General features: G+C 34.6%; 1 protein-coding gene across 9 annotated transcripts in view; it reads right to left on the bottom strand.

The window, feature by feature from the left end:
• Positions 1-389: 389 nt before the first annotated feature.
• The window catches only part of MTX2 (metaxin 2), an 82,254-nt gene continuing 65,074 nt past the window's right edge, over positions 390-17,569 (bottom strand). For 8 of the 9 annotated variants that reach the window (XM_086370965.1, XM_086370984.1, XM_086370964.1 and 5 more), the window contains 7 exons: positions 15,970-16,042; positions 13,193-13,269; positions 11,245-11,337; positions 10,723-10,761; positions 10,244-10,369; positions 9,177-9,253; positions 390-851 (listed from right to left, as the gene is read on the bottom strand). In XM_086370965.1, the coding sequence (XP_086227091.1) occupies positions 677-851; positions 9,177-9,253; positions 10,244-10,369; positions 10,723-10,761; positions 11,245-11,337; positions 13,193-13,269; positions 15,970-16,030 (648 nt within the window). In that variant the 5' untranslated portion in view covers positions 16,031-16,042 and the 3' untranslated portion in view covers positions 390-676. The remainder of the gene's footprint in view (positions 852-9,176; positions 9,254-10,243; positions 10,370-10,722; positions 10,762-11,244; positions 11,338-13,192; positions 13,270-15,969; positions 16,043-17,569) is intronic. The other variant, XR_015152924.1, reaches the window with a different exon arrangement.

Genomic DNA, 17,569 nt, shown 5'->3' with positions numbered 1-17,569 from the left:
AAGGAATAAAACAGCAATATTAAAATATTCTATTCCAAAAGAAGTTTAAAAAAAACTTCTTAAACTTAAAAAAAGTTAAGTTCTTAAAACTATCTTTTTATCAAATGTAAATTATAGCTGCTCTGATAAAATGTTTTTAAGTTCAATAAAGTTGAGGTAAGAAAAATGCTCTTAAATCTGTTGCAGGATTTAAATGCTTTGTAATCATTTGCATTTTCTAAGTACACTGTTAAGAACGTATTTCCCATGACCAGGTTCATCATGTATCTAGTAATCTTGGGAGTATGGAACACAAATTACTGCCTTAGAAAAGACACTGCTTATTACACGTATAAAGCTCAAAGAGCAGCTTTTAGAAAGATGGAAAGTATTAATAAATACACCAGCCATATAGTTGTTTGAGCTTTATTTTTATATGCATACATGTGCCAAAAACACAAAAATTTCAAAGATATGGGGTACAACATATCAAATGAAATCATTTAAAATTATTTTAATGTACACACAAGGAACAGTATAAAGTACAGGTATATGATACATTATATAATTTGTTCTGAGGTTTTGAAAAGCAGTATTTGGGGCTTTGAATTCTGATACTATTATCTATTACATCATTCAAGAAACACATATTTCAAAAGTTTAAATTTTTTAATAATAACTAAATTAACAAATAACTCTAAGACAATCTGATAGATGAGCTGCCTTTGCCAAAATAGTGTTGTTCAATTCTTCTACAGAAAGCAAGGAGGTTGCTGTAGTTTTTCACCTTCTCAGAAAGTTCATCATTGGTCATTTGTGTAGTAAGAATGGTATACAGATGGCCGAACACCAGCGCGTCTAGTTCAGTAGGCCTAAGACAAAAGCAGAAATGAGAGCAACATGAACAGCGTTTAACTTACAAGGCAGAATATACACTATTTTTTTAAAAAACACTTTATTATATTTAAAAGAAAAAACTAACTTAAGAAATAAATCCTACCCCAACCTGATAGAATTTATTCTATTTTACTAGAGTTTCTGTTAAAAATTATGAAAACTTTTGAACCATGATTTGCTAGTTATGTGACTTGCTTTCTTAAATACTGTGTGTGTGCGTGTGTTAGTCACTCAGTTGTGTCCAACTCTTTGCGATCCCATGCACTGTAGCCCACCAGACTCCTCTGTCCATGAAATTCTCCAGGCAAGAACACTGGAGTGGGTTGCCATTCCCTTCTCCAGGAGATCTTCCCAACCCATCGATTTAACCCAGGTCTCCCATATTGTGGGAAGATTCTTTACCATCTGAGCCACCAGAGAAGTCCAAAGTCGCTCAGTCATGTTCAACTCTTTACAACTCCATAGACTACACAATCCATGGAATTCTCTAGGCCAGAATACTGGAGTGGGTGGCCTTTTCCTTCTTAAGGGGATCTTCCCAACCCAGGGATCAAATCCAGGTCTCCCACACTGCAGGGGGTCCCACAGCTGAGCCACAGGGAAACCCAAGAATAATGGAGTGGGTAGCCTATCCCTTCTCAAGTGGATCTTCCTGACCCAGGAATCAAACTGGGGTCTCCCGCACTGCAGGCAGATTCTTTACCAACTGAGCTATCAGGGAAGCCCTTCTTAAATAGTAGTATCATTTAAATGTGTTAAAATAATACTAGTGTAAATAATCACATTCATTTTATTAAGTTATTTACTAAACATACAACAGTTCTCCAATGAGCTAGTAACTGTGACAGATGCTAAAGATATAAAAAAGTAAGAAAGCAAGTTTACTTACCCTTTTTAAAATAAATTTAGCTTTCTGAAGGATATACAAGAATGGCTTCAACAAAAATTTTTCTAGGGTTCCCCCCCCCTTTAATTAAATATTCCTAACAAAAAGATGAAATTTATCTACCTTGCTACCAATGGTCTATATATGGGATATCACAAATTTACATTATATGAAAACAATTACAGTAGACCTGTGAACAACACTGGCTGGAATTGTTGTTAAGGCCCACTTATATGCCAAGTTTTTTTTTTTCAATAAATAGATACTACATTACTACACAATCCATGGTTGGTTGAATCAGTTTGTGGATGTGGAGCCACAGACACAAAGGCCTGATTCTAAAGTTATACATGGACTTTCAACTGTAGCAGAGGGTCAGCACCTCGAACCCTCTCATTATACTGCATTAGCACAATACTGGGCTTCCCTGGTGGCTCAGACGGTAAAGAATCTGCCTGCAATGGGGAAGACATGGGTTCAATCCCTGGGTCAGGAAGATTCCCTGGAGGAGGGCGTGGCAACCCACTCCAGTATCCTTGCCTGGAGAATCCCCATGGACAGAGGAGCCTGGAGGGCTACAGTCCATGGGGTTGCACAGAGTCGAACACGACTGAGTGACTAAGCACAGCACAATATTACTAAAAGGAGAAAATACATCATTATATGCCATCAGTAATTATTGCTGTCAATCCTACAGTGGTAGTCCTAAATTATAGAGAAAACATGTTAATCCACCTGAAATGTAAAAATATGTTGCAGTAACCTGGTTTGGCAAAACAGAGCTTTTTAGTTCAGTTCAGTCGCTCAGTCATGTCTGACTTCTTTGCGACCCAATGGACTGCAACCAGGGCCAGTGGACTGCGACCCACTGGCCCTCCCTGTCCATCACCAACTCCCGGAGTTTACTCAAACTCATGTCCATTGAGTTGGTGATCCCAACCAACCATCTCATCCTCTGTCGTCTCATTCTCCTCCCACCTTTGGTCTTTTCCATCTTTCCCAGCATTAGGATCTTTTCAAATGAGTCAATTCTTCACATCAGGTGGCCAAAGTATTGGAGTTTCAGCTTCAGCATCAGTCTTCCAGTGAATATTCAGGACTGATCTTCTTTAGGATGGACTGGTTGGATCTCCTTGCAGTCCAAGGGACTCTCAAGAGTCTTCTCCAACACCACAGTTCAAAAGCATCAATTTTTCAGTGCTCAGCTTTCTTTCTAGTCTAACTCTCACATCCATACATGACTACTGAAAAAACCGTAGCTTTGACTAGACGGACCTTTGCTGGCAAAGTAACATCTCTGCTTTTTAATATGCTGTCTAGGTTGGTCATAACTTTTCTTCCAAGGAGCAAGTGTCTTTTAATATCATGGCTGCAGTTCACCATCTGCAGTGATTTTGGAGCCCCCCAAAATAAAGTCTGTCACTGTCTCCACTGTTTTCCCATCTATTTACCATGAAATGATGGGACCAGATGCCATGATCTTAGTTTTCTGAATGCTGAGTTTTAAGCCAATTTCTTCACTCTCCTCTTTCACTTTCATCAAAGGCTCTTTAGTTCTTCGTTTTCTGCCATAAGGGTTATGTCATCTGCATATCTGAGGTTACTGATATTTCTCCCAGCAATGGGGTTCTGTCAAATCCTAATTCTGCCACTAACTTACTAGCTATGTAGCCTTGATCGCCACTCATGAACGACCTCTTGTAGTTGCATGGCTTTATATGTCTTCATGTCACTAATTCCTAAATATTTATCTCCAGCCTGAGTCTGTCCCCTGAAGTCCAGAATAATACGTTCAAATATCTCCACATGAATGTTCAATAAGGACCTCAAATCAGCTTGTCTCCTCATCTTCTCAAAATAAAAGTCTATATGCACCTATATGCACCACCTGTTCAAGCCAAAAATGTGAGCTCTGCTTGAGTTTTCTCTTATCCTCTCACATCTATTAGCAAGCCGGGTGAGACATAACCACCAAAATACATCCTGAATACCACCACTTATCTATTATTATCTCCTCCTCTGAGCCACCATCATCTCACCAAGACCACTGAACTACCTTCCTACTGTATCTCCCTGCTTCTACTTAACTGCTCTGCTACTTTTTAAAAAATATCACCAGCTCATACCACGCCAAGCATAAAACATTCCAGTGAATTTCCACTCTACTTACACTAACATGCAAACTCTTTACCCAAAGCATACAAGTCTCAGATGATCTGGCTCTGGCTTACCTCTTCAGCCATACCTCCTACCATTTTCAACACACAACCATAAATGGCTCTGCTTCTTCCATCTGAACATAAACTAGCCAATTTTAGGGACTTGACCCAACTGGCTCCTCCTTGTTTTTCAGAATACAGCTTAAATGTCACATCTGAAAGTCTCCCCTGACCATGCAAACTAAAGTGGGCATATAGTCACTTACTGTGATGTGATCCGATTTTAATTCTCTATATGGCACTTAAAACTTTCTCATATTTGTTTTTAATCATCTGTCTCCTTCCAGCAGGACACTGTCTACTTGTTTCCTGTTATGTCCCCATTATCTAGAACAACGCCTGGCCCAAAGTAAGTTCTCAATAAGTATGTGTTTAATGAATCAATAAAAAGGTGAAGTACTTTTCATACCACATTATAACTATTTACTTAATGTTTCCCTCTTATACTCTAAGTTCTCTAAAAGTAACAAAGCATATATCTTTATAACCCCAGTTTTTAGTAAGGAAATCTAAGGAACTGAATGGTTATATGCTGAATCAATAACGAAACAAAAAAGAAAGCATCCAAAGCTGTATAGGATGTTTAATTTTTCAATAGTAGTTATTCACATTCTTCCAAAGCCTTCCCTCTTTTGACACATTCATGAACTATTAATCAAAGTCAAATGTGCAATTTATGGCCATGTTTAAGAAAGTAGTCAACAGGATAGTTTTAAAAAAATCACAAGTGTGCTGGGACTTGATAGCACTATGATCTAACATCACAGATTAAGAATTAATAACAAATGAACACCTGAAAAAAACCAAAGATGCAGAAGGTAGATAAATGTAGAGCTGAGGCACTCTATGAGAAGTAATACAAACACCAATCCTTCCAGATGCCTAAACATATTTCTTAAAATGTGTATCTTACCAATTTAGGATTTAGTTTTCTAATCTTAGGATTAACTACCCTCTGTTTCTTGTACTAGAGCCTAAAAGAGATGAATATATTCTGTGATGCAACTTCTAGTAGTAGGGCATCTTTTATCAATAAATGAAGGCTCTGAATGAGCTTGGGTATGAAGTATGTTTAAACCAGAGTGGTCTAGTAGTATCCCTGAAGTGGTCAAAATGTCATCTGTTGCAAATGTAATCTATATAACTCAAAAGGTGCTGAATTATATACAGGTAACAAGCATATAAAAATTGATCTGATGTTTCCTAAAGACAGCAACTTCATGACCAATCACTTTTAGAACATCTAACAGGAAGTAGGATACACTACCCTAAATCAAAACACACACATAACTTCCAATGCATATTTTTTGCAATCCTTCAGCAACTACTTACATTAGCTGACTTGACATATATAAGTTATCAATTCCCACAATACTCTTTTTAAAGAGTACACTGTGTATGTGCTGTTACTCTTCTCTATTGTTTCTATTTCTCTTTCCTTTTTATGACTATTGAAATATTGATATTGTTAAAAAAATAAACAGAGTACACTGTGGTAGTGGGACACAACTATAGAGCACTGCTATAACTCACAAAACTATATACACATAAAAGTGCCAATTCTACTTTTTGTAAATTATACCACAAACTTGACTTTTAAAAAAAAGCAATAAACTCAGAAAAATGTTTGCAACTCCTATGAGAGATCCAGTATTTCTATTGAATTATGTAATCAAGCCAAGATTTCATGTACCTCCAGCTTTAATTACCTTTTCTATATAATATGGAGAGAAAACATAACATTACTACCCTTCTGCCCACTAAGTAGTTTGTGGATTATAATTTGGATATAAATAGCAACCCCCCTCCTAAGACCTTTAACATCTTTCATAATGTTGCCTTCTCATCTTGCATTATTATTCTTTCTACTTTTCTGTTGGTTATCCACTATTCTTTTTTTTTCCAGTTTTACTGAAAAATAATTAACATACATCACTGTATAAGTTTAAAGTTTACAGCATGATAGCTTGATTTACATATATTATAAAATTGCTATCAATAGGTTCCACTAATGAGCATCAGTTACCTACTAGTCTGTCATTTGCATATCAAAATAAAAACAGTAGCATAAAATATGAATGTTTTCCTAACCTTTCCCATTAAAAAATTTTGCACTCATCCTTTTCATTTTCTTCAATTGTTATGGTTCCACATTTCTTTCTTTCTGATACCTTTCATAGTCTAGTTTCAAAAACATTAATTTTGTCTGGGTATTTCCTTATTTTTCTTTCCTGTTATACTATTACTTTGTCATTTCTTCATACTAACAGAAATAATTTACATATCCTTTCTTTATATCAATCACTGATCTTTAGGACTATCACTCAAATTTGTAAATCAAGCTTCTTGCCATTAACTTTGCTATATTTTGCCTTTGGGTATTTTGCCTGTGGGTATTTTTGAGCAATTTCTCCTTAATTTTCTTAGCTGGTGATTTCTTAATTTAAAAAACCTCAATGAAATCCTACTTCCCCCTGAAATTTTTCTTAAGGTTCCCAAGTATAATTTTTGCATTTCCAATCTGTATATGAAGGTATAATTTTCAAATTTTACCATTTACTTAATGGTTAACAGAAGTATTTTTTTCTTTTTCAAATCTAACTCTTTTTCAATTTATCATTCAATTTAATCTAGTTTTAACCAACATCTACTGAGCTTCCTCTAACATTTTATTTGGAAAATACTTAGACCTGCAAGGAGCTCCTAAATGCTTTACAGCAGTGTAACTCTTACTATCCTGATTACATTTCTAAAAACTACTTTTTTTCTACTTCTTCTTCCTCTTTATTAAAAAGGAAAAGGAAAATATCACTTTAAGAAAACTTTTAGGTTTTTATTTCAAATCCACTCACCAGGTGAAAGGGAACAAATGACTCAGTCTTTGTATAAGTGTCTTAACAGGTATCACATCAGCAAGGTTGTGTGGATACAACAGATAGCACAGATTTTGACTTTCATTTTAGAAATATGAATTTCCCTGGTGGCTCAGATGGTAAAGAATCTGCCTGCAATGCAGGAGACCCCTGCATTGCAGGGTTCAATCTCTGGGTTGGGAAGATCTCCTGGAGAAGGGCATGGCAACCCATTCCAGTTTTCTTGCCTGGAGAATCGCCATGGACAAAGGGGCCTGCCGGGCTACAGTCCATGGGGTCCAAAGAGTCGGACACGACTGAGAGACTAAGCACACAGCAACACTATGTATCATGAAGGATAAAAAGGCCAACAATCATGAGTATCTACTTTGTATTATTTCTAATTTGTTTTCAAATTCACTTTCCTTTTTCCTTTCCACCATTGAGCTTCTTTGTCTCCTTTTCCCAATTACTATTCTTGCTGCAGGGCTTCCCTGGTAGCTCCATGGTAAAGAATCCGTCTGCAATGCATGAGACGCAGGTTCAATCCCTGGGTCAGGAAGATCCCCTGGAGAAGGAAATGGCAACCCACTCCAGTATTCCTGCCTGGAGAATCCCATGAACCAGAGGAGCCTGATGGGCTACAGTCCATGGGGTCGCAAAAGAGTCAGATACAATCTAGCACTAAACAGCAACACCAAATTCTCGCAAGATCTCCCTCAACTCTCTTTCTCTTTCTTCTCAAGAGTGACTGAGTTTCTTTCATGAGGCCTCTCAACATGTCCAGTACGTAAGCTAGAAGAAAAGCTGATTCTAATTTTAGAGGGTAAGCAGAGGATTCACAGGGAAATAAATTTTAATATTATTAAACAATTGTGTAAAATTAAATTAAACCTATTCTATACTTCAAAAATAAAAATGTTTAAGTCTCATATAAGATAAAATTATTTCAAAAACCTAAATCTTAATACCAGTTACACAGTTTCTCAGTTACAAATCTTATTTTTACACCTATTCTAAACTTTGAATTTTCAATTACAAGTTTAAAAATAATTACACCCTAGTAAAGTAACGCTCAAAATTCTCCAGGCCAGGATTCAACACTACACAAACTGTGAACTTCCAGATGTTCAAGCTGGATTAATAAAATACACCCTTTTTGAGCTTTTCAGCTCCTATGAATTCCTGTATCAGAGAGAAAAGGAACTACATAATAGTAACATTTTGATACATTTCTTTTGTATTAGAGACTAAACAACTAGAATCAGTATAGCAAACATCACTAGAAATAAGAACATATAGAAGCTTCACCTACCAGGATTTCACGGTTTGAACACTATGACATTTTCTGCTTCAAAGATCAACAGACTCCAATTTTATTTGAATATCAATTGTATAGCATATACATTAATATAACTTAAATATTTCCAAGCTATCATCATTGTCATTTTTGCTACAAATATTAATATCTCTACCAAAAGATGTTTGATATAGCTACAGATGAATGCCTATAAAGATATAATAAATAATAGCAAATAAATCTTTTTAAAAATTATCAATCTAAAAGTCAAGGGATTTTTATTAAAGCTAAAAAAAGATTCGATTCCAAGCAAACCACTGAGGTTAAAATGCTTATTGAAACCCATCTTAAACTAGATCACAGGATAACTGATTCTGATATAGTAAAATAGTAACTTTAAAAAAAAAAGGAAAAATTCATTCTTTGCCAACATTAGATATTTTCCAAATTACAAAAAATTCTATCTTAATGAAACATGAAATACTCAATTCACATATATACATACATATTTTAAATCTATATCCTTCACAATCATTTCTATGCTTTACAAATATTTTCATTAAATTTTAAAAAGAGAAGTTTCTAATAATGTTTATCCATCCAACAATATTTTTTACTGTTTAGTTTTATTCACTTTTCTAGTCCTCAGGGAATTATCCTATACAGACAATGGCTACACTTCATGTTTTAATAGTACTTTGCAAGCTCAGAATTTTAAGATATCATAGTTCCATACAAAGCACCTTGATGTGTTTCTAGTAGAACCTCTATATCATTCTATAATGACAGGTTTACACGTCTGCTTTCAGGAGAAAATTCTTAATGGCTAGCACCACATTTTAGAAATCTTAGTCTCCCAGAAGCTAGTTCTGTGCCTGATACTCAAGAAATTAAATGTTTAATGAATGTAAAAATAAATTTTAATGTAACTGTTTTCATAAATATTTCTTGATAAAATAATTCCTCTATGACAAAATGATATTACATATATGATAAAATAACAATATAGAAAAGAAACTAACTAAAAAGAATAAAATCCTTACTGTTTATTGAAGAAATATGGCTGTGTTCCCAGTCTTTGAGAAAGAGCTTGACAGCACTGGTCTACATCTTCTAAGACCTAACACAAGCAATAGACCCCAAAGAAAAATATTTAAATTAGCAAGCAATAAAATGTGTCTAAAACTTCATTTGTAACATAGTTTATAATAAATTTAGGTAAAGAGACCACATAGAGAGCATAAGTAATACTTTCTATATAAGAAATAGGAAAATTTGAGAACAAATTTCCTTTCATAAGGATTATGATCAAGAAAGTTTTTATCTAAATACTCTACTCCCTATAAAAGTTTTCCTGAATCCATATAATCAAATGATTTCACATATATTAAAAAATCTGCTTCATAAAGATGACACTACTGATCTACCATGAATAAGAAGCATTTGAGTTGTTTTCCACTAGTGAAAACGTTTTATTTCCTCTGTTCCTTTCAATTACCCAATCCTCCTCATGGCCAGCGGCACAAATCAATGGTTGGCTTGCTAGGACTAGGGGGATCCTTGAAAGAGAGACATTAATAAGCTTAATGATACTCAAACTCATATTTTTATAATTTTTCTACTTCAGTAAATTTAAGACCAAAGAAAAGTGGGCATTTTAAGCACTGCATTTAACAGGGTTTTGTTTTTTTTAAAGCCCTGATGCTGCAGATCTATATTTACTGGCATAAAAAATGCCCACAGTGTTGTTGAATGGAAAAAAAATTAGGTTACAGAGTGGCAAGTATAATATGATTCCACTTTTTAAAAATGTTATTAAGAGACATCTAGAAGAATGTTCTTCACATAGTTAACAGTGGCAATTTCTAGGTGGTAGGATCCAAAGCAATTTTTACTCCCTTTTTGAAGTCTTCTGTATTACATAATTTGTCTTACAATAAGCATGTGTGATTTTTACAAAACAATACACTACTTCCTGTCAGAGAAAATAAGAACAAATGTTTTGTTAATTTTATTATGTCGGGATTTTTTTTAAGGATTATGAACTTAAAAAATTCTTTTTCTTTATGCATTAAAGTTGAGGGTTTTATCAGCTTCAACCTGAACTGACCTGGTCCAGAGTCTTGTTACCCCATCCAATAGCTTTCATCTTACGTTTGACTTCCCACTGTTTCTGATAGGCCAAAATATGATTCAGAGGCCAAGGGTAAGGAGATCCATACCTAGCATGAGTGATCTAAAGCAAAAAGATTATGTTAAAATTGCAGTCCTAAAAATATTTTCACAAATAGATGTCTAAAGGAAATATATTTTCAGAGAAACAAAAACATAGCTTGCAATCTTAAAATTAAAATTTTAAACAATTCCCTTTAAAAATATATAAACTTTTATGTACTTTGCAACCAGTTATATCAAACAACACATAGCTTCCCTAAAATGTATGTGCAAGCAAAATTAAAGTTGAGTGAAAAACTATATCACTAATGGTACAAACCACAATGTTTCATTTATGAGCAGGGACTTATGATTCTGAGCAAAAGTGTTTTTTCATTAAATTTTAATTAAGATAAATGCTGCAGAACCACTCACCTCTCCTACAGTAGCATCATCACACCACTGAAGATACAGCTAGGGAAAAAAAAACAGTCACCAAAACTTTAGAATATCAAAGAGAAAATGGATAAAGTAAGTTATTTCTTGCCAGAGTAATTTTTATAAGCCAATATCATAGAAGTCACATATGTGAGCATTTTTCCCCCCTTGGCTAATGTTCTACACAGAATTATTAAGCTTAATGATAGTACCTAAAAAATATTTTTTATTCATAAAATATATCTCTAAATGCCATTAGAGTATTTTACGGATATTATTTAAGAAAACTTCACAAGACCAAAATAAAATGATCACTCCTGTTTACAAAAAGAAAAAACTAGAAATGAAAAAACAGGCAACTTATTCAAACATAATGACCAAATAATCTGGGTAACCATACTAGCCCTAGAGTTTACTTGACTATTTTCCTTTATTTCAGTAACTTTAAAATAAGCCATAAGAAAGATAGTCTTTTATGAGAGAAAAAGCATATTTTCAAGGTCTATTATCTTGTTATACCTCTGCAGTCAACAGCATATTGTTGACTAATTCCATGTAGGCTTTCATTTCTGCTTTCTGGACTTCATCCAGCCCATCACTAAGAGAATGGCCCTAAAGGGAATTTTTAAAAATTTTAAAGAGCATCATATTAAACATACAAAAACTTCCAGTTATCTTACTACCAAGTAATAAACATCAATGTTTTACTGCAGATGCCCAAAGGATTAGTTTTCAAAATGCCCCTAAAAGATAATTATTTTATGTGAAAATTATGAAAAAATAATACTTTGCTATGACTACAAAATATTAATAAGAAGTATTTACTTGTCATTATAAAAATGTATCATTCAAGAGATAAAATTTATTATTTCACCAAAGAAGAAAACAAGGATGGTCAGTAAACTGTTTTTTTAAGACACTAAACCTTAGTAATAAAATAAATTCTAAAAGATTGACATGTGTTACTTATAAAGTAGTCAAAGATTTTTTTTAAGTGTTATTAGTAAAGGATAGGGAAATAGACACTAATTTTTAAATTCTAATACACTACAGTAATGAGTAGACTTATAAAATAGTATAAACTTTAGTTCAATCTGATGATCTGTTGTAAAATTTTTAAAATGTATACCCTGTAACACTGTAATATCACTCTTAGGAATTTATGCTAAGGAGATAATTTAACAAGTGTACAAAGGTGTATGTAAAAGAATACTTATCTTGGCACTCAATAACAGCAAAAAGTTGCCAGCAACTTAAACTGAAAACTGACGTCGCTCAGTCGTGTCTGACTCTTTGCGATGCCATGGACTGTAGCCTACCAGGCTCCTCAGTCCATGGAATTGTCCAGGCAGGAGTACTGGAGTGGGTTGCCATTGCCTTCTCCAGGGGATCTTCCCAACCCAGGGATCAAACCCTGGTCTCCTGCACTGCAGGCAGACACTTTACTGTCTGAGCCACCAACAATTTAAGTGTCCATCAATAAAGAATTAAGTAAAAAAATTCTAATACAAAAGATGCTTTTGAATTGTGGTTTGGAGAAGACTCTTGAGAGTTCCTTGGACTGGAAGGAGATCCAACCAGTCCATCCTAAAGGAAATCAGTCCTAAATAGTCACTGGAAGGACTGATGCTGAAGCTGAAACTCCAATACTTTGGCCACCTGATGCAAAGAACTGACTCACTGGAAAAGAACCTGATGTTGGGAAAGATTGAAGGCGGAAGAAAAAGGGGACGACAGAGGATGAGATGGTTGGATGGCATCACCGACTCAATGGACATAGGTTTGAGTAGACTCTGGGAGTTGGTGATGGACAGGGAAGCCTGGCATGCTACAGTCCATGGGGTCGCAAAGAGTCAGACACGACCGAGGGACTGGACTGAACTGAATACAAAAGAACACTATACAACAATTTAAAAGGATAATACATATCTATAGTCATTAACATGGAAGAATTTCTAAACATATTGATGATCTTAAAAGGCAGGTTTCAAAATAATACTAATAGTATTACCTATATTTTTCTACATATGCAAAAAAAATTCTAGATGGATGTCCCCCAAAATGTTAATAGAGGTTGTTCTTTGATAACTATTAAAATCTACACTGAATAACGGGTAAAGGAGTACATTCAACTTGTAAACATTCTATAACTCCCTTCTCAAAAGTTAACCTGATATTTTACAACAACCTAATTGTTTTCATTTGTGACCAAAATTTCTCATAAACATGAGTGAGAAAATTATCTCTCATTTTGTAAAGATCAAACGGCCTCTTTTGCCATTGATTTACATTATGAAAGAAAAAAAAAAAAAAACCTTACACTTTAGAAATATTTCTCCAGTAGTTTATTATCAGCATTTTATAAAACTAGGTTAAAATCAATGTAAATGCTACAACACTCTAAAGATGATGAATGACCTATTTAAGAGTAACTGGGATCAAATCCATTTAATATCTTTTTTATTACCTTGGCTTTAACGAATTGGACTATTGGACCAAGTTCTGATACTACTTGATTTCCTACATGAATAAAAGGTACTTTACCTGTGGAAGGGGAAAAACAATGTGAGAACAAGACCAGTAAATTAAAGTTTGTGCTAAAAAGGAAATCAACACAAAACTTGTTATGTCTTATTAATACAGTTTTGTAACATTATGACTTTTTAAAATTACAGTTAAGCATGTATATTAAATTCTAAAAATTTTCTAACATTAATTACTAATTTTAAAATGAAAGAAACAAGATTCATTTCTAGAGCTCTCACTTGCATATAATAACATAATACTCCCTTTTCAGAGCTAACACTAACAAATCACTATGCAGCAGTAAATACTAATTATTCAAATTATATGAACTAAGCCTGGACATTGTTTCATGACTGATAGATTTTTAAAACTTTAACTAGGCCTTCCCTTCAGATTACAATAAATCAACCTATATGTAAACAATATTTATAAAGACTTTTTTTTTTTACATCTACTACTTTCATATCTCAGACAACCACTGAGGTCAATTGTTTAAGCACATAATGGTGCATTAATGAATGTATCTGACTCAAAAAATATCAGGAATTAAGTGAATAACAATCTTTGAAGGTATGCTAACTTATGAATTATAACACAAAGTTTGCTCCCAACACATGTGGGAAAAAAAGAATAAATAGTATGCTTATAAAGACTGGCTTCTCCACTGTTTACAATAGCCAGGACATGGAAGCAACCTAGATGTCCATTGGCAGACGAATGGATAAGAAAGCTGTGGTACATATACACAACGGAATATTACTCAGCTATTAAAAAGAATGCATTTGAATCAGTTCTAATGAGGTGGATGAAACTGGAGCCTATTATACAGAATGAAGTAAGTCAGAAAGAAAAACACCAATACAGTATATTAACGCATATAGGTAGAATTTAGAAAGATGGTAACGATGACCCTATATGCGAGACAGCAAGAGAGACAGAGATGTAAAGAATAGTATTTTGGACTCTGTGGGAGAAGGCAAGGGTAGGATGATTTGAGAGAATAGCATTGAAACATGTATATTACCATATGTGAAACAGATCACCAGTCCAGGTTTGATGCTTGAGACAGGATGCTCAGGGCTGGTGCACTGGGATGACCCAGAGGGATGGGATGGGGAGGGAGGTGGGAGGGGGGTTCAGGATGGGGAACACATGTATACCCATGGCTGATTCATGTTAATGTATGGCAAAAACCACTATAATATTGTAAAGTAATTAGCCTCCAATTAAAATAAATAATTTAATTTAAAGAAAAACTGACTTCTCTAAGTAAATATCACATTAAAAAGTAATATTTTAATTTTATAAATACTAATAACTGGTGAAATTATCAGAGATGACAATCTCCAAATAGTAATAAAGTCTACCTCAAATGCTAGAGGATGAAACTCTGTCAGACCTAGTTCAAATAGAGTTCACACTAACAGCGAGCTTCTTCATGGTCCTTTTCAATTGATTCACTCCTCTCAGGCTCAGACAGACTGAGGGTAATGGATGTGGTGCACTGCACCAACAAAAGCTTCATCTGCATCCATAGGATAACATTACAAAGGAAACACAGGCCTTTTGGAATACAACTCAGCAAATGAATTTAGAAGACATTTCCATTTACCAATATAAAAACACTGAATTCTGCATTCTTGTTTCCTACTGCTTTATAAATCTTGCAAAAGAGGAAAAAAAAATTTTATCTGCACAAGCATTAGATCACACTCTTTTTTTAACTTGGGATAAAATCTTTACAACTACTATACTGCTAGAAATAGTGCAGGTCCTCTGGGATAATATGATTACAGAATGAAAAATACTTGTGAATGAATGTCCAGACTGAAGAGTATTTTGGGGGGGTACATTTTGAGAGCAAAGTGTATTTCGCACTTCCAATATCCAGTCTGGAGTTCTTGGAAGAGTTTCTATGTACCTCATCTTACTGCACTTTTATTGCGCTTTGCAAATACTGAGCAGTTTTACAGCAGCAACCCTGCACTAAGTACACTGGTGCCATTTTCCCAACAGCATTTGCTTACTTTATGTCTCTGTATCACATTTTAGTAATTTTCACAATAATTCAAACATTTTTATTATTGTTCTATTATAAAACTTTAAAGGATGAAGAGCTGCTGCTTATAGATGAGCAAAGAAAGCAGTTTCTTGAAATGGAATATACTCTTTAGTGAAGATGTTGTGAAGACCGTTGAAATGACAATAAAGGAGTGAGAATACTACATAAACTTAGTTTATAAAGGAGCACCAGGATTTGAGAAGACTGACTCCAGCTCTGAAAGAAGCTCCACTGTGGGGTAAAATGCTATCAAACAGCACTACATGCTACAGAGAAATGGTTTGTCAAAGGAAGTCAATCAATGAGGCAAACTTCAGTGTTGCCTTACTTTGAGAAATGGACACAGCCACCCCAGCCTTTAGCAACCACCACCCTGATCAGTTAGCAGCCATCAACACGGAGGAAAGATCCTCCACCAGCAAAAAGGTTTTGACTCATGAAAGGCTCAGACAATGGTTAGCACTTTTTTTTAGCAATAAAGTATTTCTAATTGAAATATGTATATTGTTTTTCTTAGCCACAATGCTATTATACACTTAACAAACTACAGGATAATGTAGGCATTTTTTAAAAAAAATCTAGGTACAAATTGGACTATCACTGCAATTTTATCAATGCAGAGTATTAACAGAGGAGGAAAAAAAAAAAAAACTTACCAGATGGAGACATATATTCTGCATTTGCCCTGCAGACCACTTTGATAGGCAGATTACACATTTGCAAAAAGGCCTGTCAATCAAAAGAAATCCAATGAAAGTCTAATGAAAGTATATGCATATTAGAACACAACGTTTTATTTCTTTTCTAAACTTAAGTAAAGCTCAGGAAAAGGAAAAGAATAAATCAATTTAAAGTGAAAGATTTGTACTCTAAAACAAAAATAAAATGTCATTTCAATACTAAAAGATCAATACATATGACTCAGACTCAAATAAATGTATGAAGCTTAACGCATTTATATACTCAAATGTAAGTTATCCACATTTTACTGCATTAGTTTAGGTAAGTCAGCAATACTGTGTATTTCTTTAATTTTCTACAACAGATGACTAAAAGTCCAAACTTTGTAAGTTATTACTTAATTCCACTACTCTCTTAGGATTCTTATCTTCGTCTTAGGCAGAAACTCTCAAACTGATTTTTTTACTACTTCAAAGTTCTCTCCAATAATACTCAATATCTTAACATGTAGCTTTTATGCTCACTAATTGACTTTTTAAAGACAGAGAATTGTTTATTTTTACTTTGTTTATAGCAACAAAAATTTTATAAGGGACTTTATTTTCTTGGGCTCCAAAATCCCTGTGGATGGTGACTGCAGCCATGAATTTAAAAGATGCTTGCTCCTTGGAAGAAAAGTTATGACAAACCTAGACAGTGTATTAAAAAGCAGAGACGTGACTTTGCAGACAAAGCTCCATAAAGTCAAAGCTATGGTTTTTCCAGTAGTCACATACGGATATGAGAGCTGGATCATAAAGAAGGCTGAGCACCAAAGAATTGATGCCTTTGAACTGTGGTTCTGGAGAAGACTCTTGAGAGTCCCTTAGACTGCAAGGAGATCAAACTAGTCAATCCTAAGGGCAATCAACCCTGAATACTCATTGGAAGGACTGATGCTGAAACTGAAGCTCCAATACTTTCGTCACCTAATGCGAAGAGCCAACTCACTGGAAAAGACCCTGATGTTGGGAAAGATTGAGGGCAGGAGGAAAAGGGAGCAGCAGAGGATGAGATGGTTGGATGGCATCATCGACTCAATGGACATGAGTCTGAGCAAACTCCAGGAGACAGTGAAGGACAGGAAAGCCTGGCGTGCTGCAGTACATGAGGTCGCAAGGAGTAGGACATGATGGAGCAACTGAACAACAAAAATAGCAACAAAAATTTTATAAGCAACTTAACTGTCTAACAACAGGGAATTGGTAAATCATTTATGGTAAATGCAAACCACATAATGCTATACAATTTTTTAAATCATTAATTATATTTTCACACAAGGCTGCCTGAAATAACAACTTTATTTCCAAAGCTTCCTTACAACTGGGTGTGACCAGTGTCTAAATTCTGGCTTATGGAGCTTAAAGTCTGGGCAACTGCCTGTAAAGTGTCTTTAAAAAGAAGAGATATGACCACTCCTCTTTTTCCTTCATGCTGACTAGAATGTGAAAAGGCTGATCAGCCACAGTAGCCAAACTGAATCACACCAGAAGCTGTGTTGAAGGTGGTAGAGCAACAATAAGAGTAAAGAAGCTT

The sequence above is a fragment of the Bos grunniens genome, chromosome 2, assembly GCF_055505025.1.
Source record: "Bos grunniens cultivar Pamir isolate PY7600 chromosome 2, Bosgru_T2T1.0, whole genome shotgun sequence".
Lineage (NCBI taxonomy): Eukaryota > Metazoa > Chordata > Mammalia > Artiodactyla > Bovidae > Bos > Bos grunniens.
This window is presented reverse-complemented; position numbering and strand designations above follow the sequence as displayed.